Source organism: Aplysia californica, unplaced genomic scaffold, assembly GCF_000002075.1.
Source record: "Aplysia californica isolate F4 #8 unplaced genomic scaffold, AplCal3.0 scaffold00196, whole genome shotgun sequence".
Taxonomy (NCBI): domain Eukaryota; kingdom Metazoa; phylum Mollusca; class Gastropoda; order Aplysiida; family Aplysiidae; genus Aplysia; species Aplysia californica.
Window position 1 is genome coordinate 724321 of NW_004797466.1, and position 12249 is coordinate 736569.

At 35.8% G+C, this 12249-nt stretch overlaps 1 protein-coding gene across 1 annotated transcript; it reads left to right on the forward strand.

The window, feature by feature from the left end:
• Nucleotides 1–1208: 1208 nt before the first annotated feature.
• On the forward strand, nucleotides 1209–12249 carry LOC101846001. The gene is made up of 3 exons (XM_005098905.3): nucleotides 1209–1442; nucleotides 6547–6731; nucleotides 8672–12249. The coding sequence occupies exons 2-3, from the start codon at nucleotides 6553–6555 to the stop codon at nucleotides 8865–8867; spliced, it is 375 nt and encodes a 124-aa protein (XP_005098962.1). The 5' UTR covers nucleotides 1209–1442; nucleotides 6547–6552; the 3' UTR covers nucleotides 8868–12249.

Here is a 12249-nt window from a genome sequence, read left to right on the forward strand (position 1 = left end):
AAACACTCTATGAACTGGATTAGGCCGTGTGGTCGTGGAAGGAAAGTAGAACCCACCAAACAAAGGTCCAATGAGCGCATAAGTAACTGTGTCACTGGGGGAAAGTGTCTCATAAATGTTCACCCCATTGTCAAGGCTAGGAGAGAGTGAGTCCTCTGTGCAGTGTTCTTTTTTTCCCAAATCTTCTACCTTTTTACAAGAAGAGTTTCATTAAGGAAGGGCAGTGGGAACGGGCTCATACTATATGCTGAGCCATAAAGACATTTGATTAGCTGTTAGGTTACTATAGTTTAAGTGATGACAACAATGATTAGATAGACGAGCAAGCTGCTATAAAGTTGATCACTCTTTTGTTCATTGCGTGCGGTCATAACGGTTTCAACTGCTCATTTAGTTATTTATGAAACTTTCATTTGCACTGGGATAAGGTCTTATTTTTAAAAAATATAGTAGAGCGTTTTTCGGCGCTCGCAACTGCATAAGGTCATATGAGCGCCAAGGGGTGGGTGTCAACAGAGAAGTCTTTACAGGGACTTAGACTGTTCATCTCTCTAGTTTCAACAACACAAGGTCTGCTTCGACTATCTAGGCACCCCAAAATAGCAGGTCACAAGAGAGTGAAAGAAGTAGATGAAAATGACAATAGTAAGGATCAGGAAAGAAAAAGCAGCAGTTCCCTGTTGTAGATCAGGCACAGTTATGAGCGTGGCATGAGTCAGCCCATTTACAATTTTACTATGCTTGAACGAGAAATGTCCCCCCTTTGGGAATGGCCTAAAGACACTTTAGTCAGTGGCACTGCCCCGTGGGGTGGGGATGGGGCTCAAGCCCTCGAGCCCTTCACTACCCACCACCACTGAAGGCCTATAGGTCTCAACATTATAATATTGGCTTAGGCTGCAATAGGGCCTTAGGCCAACTCAACTGAGCAGTGCTTTTCTGTCAACCCACCTCGAGATCTCTCCCCCCCCCCCTTTTTTTCCCCACCTCTTAGGTTAGGCCTACATAAAAAAACACCCCAGAACGAGTTATATATTCTATATATTTATTGGTGATTTATTTCTCATTAGGCCACACAGGCGTACAGCTGGAATATAAAATTATTAAAATGGATCTTATTCCTAACCCGTACGTGCCCTCCTCATAAAAAGAGGAAGTGAATTTTTGGATCCCGAGAAGTGATTTCGGGGAGTTGGTAGGCTTAGCCCTTCTGCAGTGTAAACAGATCCCTGGAAGCTTGTGCCTGTGTTCTGCCACAATCTGCGTTCTCCCATCCAGCTTCGATTCCTGTCGGTCGGCGACGCTAGTGTGCCCTAAATTCTAAATTAGCCGCCGAAAGCCAAAGCCGTTTTAGAGGTGCACTGCAGTTCTGTTGCCTGTTTGCCGAAATTTGTTACATCATAGCCAGCCTGGCACTCAACTTTATTGTTTTTCAAGCAAAGGTAAGTAAGATAGAGGGCTCTTTTACTTTCACTTTTTGTTTATAAATCTTCCGAACACCCGCTCTGTCACACCAGAAACGAAAATGCTGGCAGGCCTGGAACAGCTGCCTTTGTATTGTGAGATTTTAAAAAGAGGGTAGATCTAGAATCTAGATCTAGAGATCTAGAATCTAGATCTAGATCTAGAATCTAGATCTCTAGAATCCTTTGGGAGGACTTCCGAAACGAGCGACCCCACTCAACCGGACCACTCGTAGATAGATATAATACATTGTTCGAGAATGTGGGGTGGGCGGGGCGGGTGGAGGAGGGTGACGGGGTGGGCGTAGGGGGTTCAGCTGACAAAATTTTATGAATAGATCTACGGGTCCTAGATTCTCCATTGAGAGAATAAAAACTGGGGAAAATCATGAATTCCTAAGGTTGAGACATAGGCAAAGTCAGTCCACTGGTCCGGTATTCTTCAATCTTACCTTAGGGCCTGCCACTAGACTAGTGTGGGCTACCCCTGGTAGATTTATAATTATATAATAATGACATCAGTCAGTGAACATAATGACATATCTGGCGTGTTTGTTTGCGAAAAAGGCCGAGTATAATTATAATCGAAGTGTATACAGACCCGGTAACCGGGAACAAAGTCTCGAAGTATACAGACCCGGTAGGGGAACTCTTACTTTTGTGATTTCGGAAAGTTTCAGCGCCCAGACCCGGTAGAGATCTAGTGTGTGTGTGTGTGTGTGTGTGTGTGTGTGTGTGTGTGTGAGAGAGAGAGAGAGAGAGAGAGAGAGAGAGAGAGGTGCTAGCAAAATGTATGAAATGCCCCAGTTGGCAGGAGGGAACGAGAGAAGGATAGAGTGGAAAAAAGGTGGGGACAAAGAAAGACAGAGACAAACAAAGAAAAAGAAAAGGCGAGCGATACACAGAGGAGAGAGAGAGAGAGAGGCAGAGAAATAGATAGGGTGGCTGCTCGATTGAAATTATGACATTGTTCTTTTCTTCAAATTGCGATTCCTCCTACTCCAAAACGGAGGAAAAACGATAGTTCATCAAAAAGACATCCGCAATCTATTCTAGATCTAGGCTAGCCGCGAAACTAGATCAAAGATTTATGTCTGTCTGCCTATATCTAGATCTAGACCTAGGCCATAGATATCTAGAAGAACCTAGGTCAACTCTGAGCCAAGAGGGTGCTATAACTCTCCGAAATCACAAAAGAGTTCCCCTACCGGGTCTGTATACTTTGTGACTTTGTTCCCGGTTACCGGGTCTGTATACACTCCCAATTATAATTTTAACTTTGCCGTCCAGTCATTTGACATTCCAACGATGGCTCTGTAGAAGTGTCACAGTTTTTCTGGCATGTTCATGATGTTGTCACTAGGGCCTAGTTGACACCATTATAATATTTATAGAATTACCAAGCAAATATTACACTGCGTTATGATCTAGATCTAGATATCTAGATTAGTAAATTTCTTTGTCCAGCTTAAAAAGTGGACGTATGGCGACATTTAGTCTTCCTGTACAATTCTTTTATGAATTACAAATTATCATCATCAATTCAGAGGGACAATGATATTTTAAAGAATCAACAAATATGAAAACAAACACCTAACTTTACAGTTTTTATAATTTGTGGTAACCTGTGCAGTCATCACTGTCAACGATGCTTCACAACTGATCATCACCCATAACTCTGTATTACAATACACAAGTGTAAGAGAGAATCTAACAAGGAGGCATACCATTCGTCGTTTTTGCGTACATGATGGCATGGCTCATCTGCGGCCGTGCAGTGTAAGGGAGAACAAACAGTAAACTATACTTTGATCTTTTCAACCTAAACAATTCAGACTTTTTAAAACAGGTCTGATGAAATATAAAGCTTAAAAAGTAAAAAAACAGAAGTGTCATAAATAAAGTTAATTTTAGAGAACGTTTTTTGCTTCTTTTTAAAAATTTGCCTTGCTGCTACCAGCACAGGTCCTGTTGTCTTTTTTCCTCTCGACGGCAGACCTCATTGTTCGTCTTTTTTTTATTTCCAGCTAATTCTGGCCATTCTGCAGAGAATATGTGCAGAAGAGTGAGAGAAAAAAAAAAGAGTCGTTTTGTATCTCTATCTTGAATAATTTAAAAGTCGAGATATACTTGCGATTGAAGATCGTGTAGTTGCCTACTTTCAGAGGTTTAAAGTAAGTCAACAAGATCTGTCACGACGCAGTGGAATCAGGTGCTCATCAATTTTTGGGCGTATATGGAGTTTTCGGTATCATCTTAAAGGTTGTCCATTTGCTTTGCTTTCCGTGAAAAAAATATCCGTTTATCTTTAGACAGAAGTCAAGATATTTGCGACTGAAGGTGTTTGGTGACTTCCATAGCTTAACTCATTCGCTACGTATTTAATAATTGGCTTGTGGACAAATTTTTTTTCGGGAGGGTGAATGAGATGATGACTAGTGGGCAGTTTTAAAAGGTCTTTGGGGCCACAAATTCAATTAAATATCAACATATATTATAAACCAATATTTTCAGTATGCTTTGTAGAATATATCTGTAATGTTCATTTATGAATTTTTCAACTTTGGTACCTGTAAGAGACGATTATGCAACACAATTTTGATTGGATGCGGATAAAAATTTTGGAAATAAAATATAATCTTTGATGAAACTCAAAAAATATGTTTGCACCTAGTCAAATGATACATCAAAATAACCATAAATGAATATATATATAGAACTGGAAAATATTGAAAAGTTTGCAGTTATTTACCTACATTCCATAATTTTTGTACGTTATTGAAAAAAAAATTATTTTTATAATCTTGAAAAACATCACTAACAGAAAAAAAACCCCACTCGTATGTTATATGGAATTATTATTATTCAGAATTGCATTTGGAATAAACCTATACATGTCTTGAGTGGCACTTTTTGTGTAATTTCATCAAAAAGTAGTGATTTTGGGGAGAAAACAATATTTTGACAATTTAGAAATATCTAGAATTAGATCTAGCACTCAAAAATATTGATTTCTCAATAACAGTGCCTTGGCAATATGAGCCCAATTGTCAGGGTTGGTGATTTTTTTGATTTTTTAAATAAAAATTTAAAAAATCGATTTTTTAAATTTAAATCAGATTTTTTTTATTTTTTAAATTTAAAAAAAAATGTCGACACAGTTTGGGATTTTTGGTGGCTAAAAGTAAGTTCTTTTAGTGCAAAATGCATTGTCTTTATTTTAATTAATGATTGATTTAAGCAACTGCAATTTTAGAAAGCTTTAATCTGCTATATCAGTGAATTATGGCTACAGACAAAAAATGAAGAAAATGTCAGTCTAAAAGGAAGGGGGGGGGGGGGGGGTAATTATGTATAGATAAACTTGCATTTTGTTACAGTGTGTGTGTGTGTGTGTGTGTGTGTGCGCGTGCTTGTGTTTGTCTAAAAAGAAAAAGAAAATGCTAATTTCAATTATGAAAAAAAAAGTAAATTGAATACGGTATTATTTTACTACTTACAGTGACAGGGGGGAAAGCAGACTTTTAAGCATGATTATTTTAGTCTACTGAACCTTATATCTGTTTTATAAAACCAAGGAAAGGAATTCTGAATGTTTAAAGATGTAAAAACAGAATACATTTTTAAAAAGTGATTTACATCACCGAGTTTTATTTTTAAAATCAAGTTGATTTAAATGTAAAAAAATCTACTGATTTAAATCGACCCAACCCTGGTTTTCAATTATGAAAAAAAAGTAAATTGAGTACTGTACTATTTTATAGTGACACTGTTTTATAAAACCAAGGAAAGGAATTCTGAATGTTTAAAGATGTAAAAACAGAATAAATTTTTTAAAAGTGATTTAAATCACTGAGTTTTATTTTAAATATAAAAAAAATCAACTGATTTAAATCGACCTGATTTAAATCAATCCAACCCTGGTTTTCAATTATGGAGAAAAAAGTAAATTGAGAACTGTATTATTTTACAGTGACAGGGGGGAAAGCAGATTTTTAAGCATGATTATATTAGTCTACTAAACCTTATATTGTTTAATAAAACCAAGGAAATGAATTCTGAATGTTTAAATATGTAAAAACTGAATACATTTTTTTGAAAAGTGATTCAAATCATTGATTTTTATTTTAAAAATCGAGTTGATTAAAATTAAAAAAATCAACTGATTTAAATCTACCCAGCTCTGATTTCAGTTATGGAAAAAAAAAGTAAATTGAATACTGTATTATTTTACAGTGAAGCAGACTTTTAAGCATGAATATATTAGTCTACTAAACCTTATATCTGTTTTATGAAACCAAGGAAAGGAATTCTGAAAGTTGAAATGTGTAAAAACTGAATAAAAATAAATTTAAAAAAAAGTTATTTAAATCACTGATATTTAAATCACTGATTTTTATTTTAAAAATCAAGATGATTTAAATAAAAAAAATCAACTGATTTAAATCAACCCAACCCTGCCAATCGTATCAATATTATAAAAAAGAGTCCTACATTTCTTTAGTGGGCAAAATAATCATAGACTTTGTTGTGTAAGATTACTAAGACTGGTGTCCGGGCTATAATTTTGGCATCGCGATAAAACAGTCGAATAAACTACAAAATCGCGTTTCAAAACTGAATCTAAATTTCCGACTTTCAGTGGAAATGCTTGACCCGGAAGTCAACATTATATTATGACCTTTATTTTTACATGGATATGTGGATTGGAATAGAATCAAAGCTAAAACTGAAGATCGGTTCTCGAGCCGCCGGGGGCGGCTTAGCGTACTGACGGCACATTAGCTGCGCCGCCCCCCACGGCTCGGCGTAGCGAATGAGTTAAGAATCCTTGGAAACTGCAAATTAAACATTTTTTGTGCCTTTAATCACATTTTTTCCATTAAATCCATCACATAAAAATGTTTTTGAATTCACATACAACAAGGTGTTGAGCCAAAAAACAAAATTTGAAAAAAATGTCCAAACTGACAGAAAAATGCAGATTTCTCGGATTTCATTATTTTGACGAGCGCCTCATTTCACCACGATGCCTCACAATGTGTTCTAACATGTGTTGTGTGTTGTACTTTTATTTTCACAGTAAATCATGGACATCAATATCAAGCTCAACGTGGCAATGCTGATTGCTGTGGTGGCAGTTGAAGCCATCTCTATGGTCTGGTATGCCCACGGATCTCCATGGGGACGCAGAGTTGGCGACCGCTACTTTATCACTGCCATTGTGTGTGACATTGGCTTGGTCGTTATCCTGAAGTTTATTATTGAGTAAGTCATTATTGCTACTTAGATGTTAAGCTTAAACAACTGAACAAATTGCAAAGTGTATTTTCCAAATGGTTTTGGGAACTGTTGTGAAACAAATTTGTTCGCCTTGTCTCATGATGAGCAAATTCTCATTTCAGCTATTGTGCATATCATTGGCCTTGTTGTTAAAGTCAAAGGCTCAAGTCCAGCACTTGTTCGTTTATCTTGGACTTAACGAAAAAAAATACCCATTTACCTAGAATAGAAGTTGAAATATTTTGTGATTGAAGGGGGAAGGGGTCGCCTGGTATCAGTTTTTTAATTAATTATTTTGTCGACCGCCTGATTTCACCACGCTGCCTCGGATATGAATTTTTGATGTGTCTAATATTTTCTCTTGTAGATCGAACCTACTCTAACGACCAACTATCCAAGACAGTAACCTGTAGCAGGATGCAGACGGTCACTTCCTACTTTTCCTCTTGCTTTCTTTCCATATATTCTTATGACACCGTCCACGAAGACAACCTGTCTGAGATGACTACTTTTCTCCTCGATAAAAAGATAGAAGGATGGATAGTATGTGTGCGCCTTGTTTGGTGTTGAAGCAAGAAAAAGGAATCATGAGTGTTGCTGATCATGAGTCTTATGAAGAAAATAAAATTGCTCTTGTTAGATCATGATCATGACAATGTAATGAACAATGGTCTGAGCATACCACCCACCTCGCTTGTGTTAGTACTGTAATCACTTCCCGATCCATGCCTTCACATTTAAACAACCGCACATACACATACACATGCACATGAACTCACAAACACAAACATAATTCACACACCATAGGGCTCAATGCAGCGCCACACCATCTGTCTTTGATCACACTCCACCACCCAGCACCCACCCTCACATGACTGGATTCAAGGAAATTTTAGTGCCTTACACACCAGACAGGCTGTGTGTGATGACCCATTTTGATACCAACAGGGTGTGTATCAATATTATGCTGTATGTTTTTGTAGAGGAGGGATGGGCAAGCCTGGTGGGCTGTCTAATCTGATAGTCTCACTCTCAATGACGATGGATGAGTTTTTTCCACAGTGCATAAAGGCAATTTGAATTTGACACAATTGTGAGGAAAATTTTTTGGGGGGTTTTTAGAAGCGAGTTGTTTGACAAATTTGTATGGATGCTTGAGAAGTTAGGGAATGGCGTATTGTGCGAGCTATCCGTGATTTGAGTTTTTTTGAGTGTTTGTGTTGTTTATATTATGCCTGATGGTATAAGAAAAAATTTGGACCTGAAATTCTGTTCGCCATGCGCATGCTCATTATATACGTGTGCTAGACAGTATTTTGACAGCTTAGTGTAAGGCTCTGCCATATGCCAGTTTGAAAAGAGATGTAGGAGAAAGTTTTATGATGAGCAGACGATTTGAGCTTGGTATTTCAAATATTTTCTGTGTGTGGTTGGGGGGCACTCTTGTATGGTTTGCTCTTTTTTTCCTACTATAATCAAACTACTGTCATCCTCATCTTTCCTATTTCTTTACATTGTATTTTGTATTTAACACTCTAGTAACATCTCTGATCTTTGACAATTACATGAACCATTTGTGTTGCAAGAGCCATAACACTTCATATCTTCCATCCAGCAACCTCATCTTTCCGATTTCTTTACATTGTATTTTACACTCTAGTATCACCTCCAATCTTCTGCACTTTCATGGCCTGTTTGTGTTGCAAGAGGCGTAAAACTCTTACTAAAACTGAAAAAACAAATTTTTCTTTCCTATCTTCCATCCAGCAACCTCATCTTTCCTATTTCTGTACATTGTATTTTACACTCTAAGATAGTAACACCTCTAATCTTCGGCACTTACATGATCTATTTGTGTTGCAAGAGCCGTAAAACTCTTACTAAGACTGAGTAACAAAGTGTTTTCTTTAATATCTTCCATCCAGCAACTTCTGGTCAGTGCACAAGTGGGAGGACGCCATGTTCCTGTCCCTGTGGCTGACTTTGCTGTTCCTCTGCCTGCAGGCCCCCCACGTGGTGCACAACTCCGACAGCTTCTACTACTGCTTTGTTCACGCACTGCACAAGTTCACCATTCTGTTTGCTGTCAGCTTCTGTCTGGTACATTTCAAGCACGTCTGAACCTTGGAGCAATGTTGACACAGCCATTTTGTCTCTAAAAATGAGCTTGAACCCTGTAAAAATGAAATTGTCTTAAGTTCTATATTTGAGAAAATAAAACAGTTTGATTGTTTTACTTATGTTATTCAGAATTTTACCACTTTCACTAAATGCACCAAGCATAAAAATCCAGACAAAATATTAGAAAAATTGAGCAACTTAAAAGATTTCGAAGAAACATTTAATTTTCAATAATTATTTTCTCAAAACGATTGTAATGGTACTTAAAACAATTTGGTTTTCAAGGGTTGGTATAGGATTTTAGATCTTCCATAATATTACAACATCCATGCTTTCCCTTTTGTTAAAATATGATGTAGAAGAGGGAAGGGTTTTATATAACTGGAATTTGAGACACTGTGACAGTTGGCATTAATGTTAATTGAGAGAGTGAAATTTACCGCTTTAACTTCTTTGATTACTTGACTGTCTGCTCTATTTGACTTTGCCCTTGACACTGTCTATCTGGCAAATAGAATTTTTCTTTATTTCATTGCTGATAATTTTGTGCGGATCCGCTGATTTCCACTTTTTTTTTTGTTTCCAAAATATTACTACAAAAGTAAGGTATGTGTTATATTATTGTAGTTAGTATTAGAGTTCTATGTTGAAATTTCGGTGTATTGCAACGGGGTTGGAATATTTTCCTCTTTTTTTTACTTTTTCTCATTATGAGCCCTGTTATTTAGAAAACGAGCAGAATAAATTGTGAAGGCAGAAATTATGTTTTTAGCTAGTTTTAAAAATTCAGATTTTACGGAGAGGCTCAAAAGGCCTAGTTTTTTAAGAACAGATTTTGTGATGAATATGGACTTTTATTGCCATTGCCAGCAGCCTCTAATGATACTAGTATTATGGCTTTAGTTTGTTTTCACATAAAATTATACTGTACTTCAATACGTGAATAGAGAAAAGTTCCCATTTATGATTTCTAATTATCACTAAAATGATTAGGGAAGATGGACTGTCAGTTATCAAATAAAGAATGTAAGAGACATGTTTTTCAAATATTGCCATGACATATACAGCAACTATACCTCTGTTTTACCTTGAATATTTTTTTGTCCAATGATATTTGTAGGTGTATAATGTACTTATAATACTCTTAAAAAGGACATAATCTTACTAAATGTAAATCACTCGAATTGCTTACTTTAAACTGATGCGCATATAGTAGTCATGTCTGTTTTCATTGTGAAGGGCATTAATGGAAGCGAAGAGCAACGCATTGTTACTGCTTTACTGCTGTTACTTTTGGATCTGACACCGTACTTGTAAAATACCCATAATACAAAGTCCTTTATTTTTCGTGATCTGCTTTTGATGAGGATGCCTTGGCGAATTTTACAATGTTTTTGTATTGGAATTATTTTGTAAAAACATTTTTCTGAAAGTTGACTGGACATTAGCAGTTCCCAGTAGACTGGCTTACTTCCCCATCATGATATTAAAAAACCCAACTACCTGAGAATCAGTTGATATTAATTTGTCGCTGTAAAAAAAAAATAGGTACATTAATTAACTATTCAGTTTTCAAAACTTAACTTTCATCTTTATGTATCATACATAGAAGTTTGTGTATTTTCAAGTTCTTAGACTAATAAGTATTTGTATCATTATGATGATATTAGAAATATTCTCTATCCATAACTTTCATTAGGAATGTGATATATACTTTTTTCCTGTATGTGCAATGACCATTAATATTAGTATCATTTTCATATATTTGAAATGGTTTTTATATTGCCAAAATGGGATGGTTTAGGTCTCAATTGGCATCTTTAGTGTAATAGTTAGGTTCTTCGTTTTTTTATTAGCTAAAGACACGATTTGAATGCGGAGAAATAAAATATCGAGTTTCTTGGTCAGTTTGCTAGGATGCTATATATTCCCTCTCGGCGCAGGATAGCCCTCCCGACAAGCTGAGTCAGAAACAGCTTGACCAACAAATATCTCAATTTGATTGACGGGGGTGGGAAACATTTGAAATTTCGAAGGAAAAAAGCAAAAATGAAGGTCTTACTCCTGTATGTTGTATGGTGAAATGTGTTGTTACTAGTTGTCCAATTATAAAAGCAACAAGTTATATATGTAGTGACCCGTATGATTTTTCTCTTACATTATCTTTTTTTTGTGGGGGGGTTTTTTTCATGTGTTGATGGAATGAATATCTTTGTTAAGACAATCATATTCTTGTGGGGTCAGGATCCTCGTAGCCACTATTTCTATTCTTTAGACAATTGTATTACACGAACATAACCTTTGATTTGCTCATGTTGTATTTGTAACGAATACAGTATTCTTGCTCAAATTGGTGTCTATAGTGTGAAGGTTACAAAGTCAGTTTTGGCCGTGATGGTCAGGTTTGAAGCAGCCACCCCTCTAAATGCTGTAATTTGAAATGATGGGACATAAAACATTATGTCATTAATCTTTTGCTCTCTAGAAATCCAGGAATTAAAGGGGATGTATTACTCTTAAGTAGTTGAAGTTGAAGTATGGGGAAATACTTCCTTATTAGCGTTGTTCCAGTTATGCCACAAAGATCTTCCTACTATAAGTGATATTATCCCATACATGTTACATTTGCTTTCTTTTTATGGCAAATAACATAAAAGAAAAACTTCCTAGATATAGTGTAATTACTGTCGTATGTTTGGAAACCATTGAAATTTTTTCAAAGTGAAAACTAGTTTAACTTTGTTAACGTTATTCATGCTTCCCAGAAAAGAGTTGTTCTGTATAATGTTAGTTTTTAGGTGAAACATAATTAAATGGCATAATACCTACTTCCATAAAAACTTATTTTTTCTTTACCATACCGGATACCTCAAAGGTTTAAATAATCATTGTCAAAGTCTACATAATCATTGTATCTAGAATTTTAATTTGTCTTTATAATCTATTTTTACTGTTACCCATTCCATAGTCTACGCATGTTTTTATATAAAGAAAGCCTGTTATTTTTGGAGCTGGTATAGGCAATATATTTATTTTTTCAGAATTTTAAAAACGATTGCTGGTTAATCTGATTGCTATATTTTCTGAGTCGTTGTCCATCGTTACTTTGAGCTATAGCCTTGAAATTAGAAAAGGATTGTTAAATTTACAGATTGGACATTTTTACATGTATGGTTTCAGTAAAAGCTGGAACATGACTTTATACTCGCACCAAAGATCTGAAAGATTTGATATTTGATCATGGAATAAATTTTTTGTTGTTACTCTCCTCAATGTTAACCACGTTATTATTATACACTTATTACAGCAGTTCACATTTTTAACTTTATATTATAAAACCTTTGCATAATAGAACAATAAAATTTTCTTCAGTATAATTTTA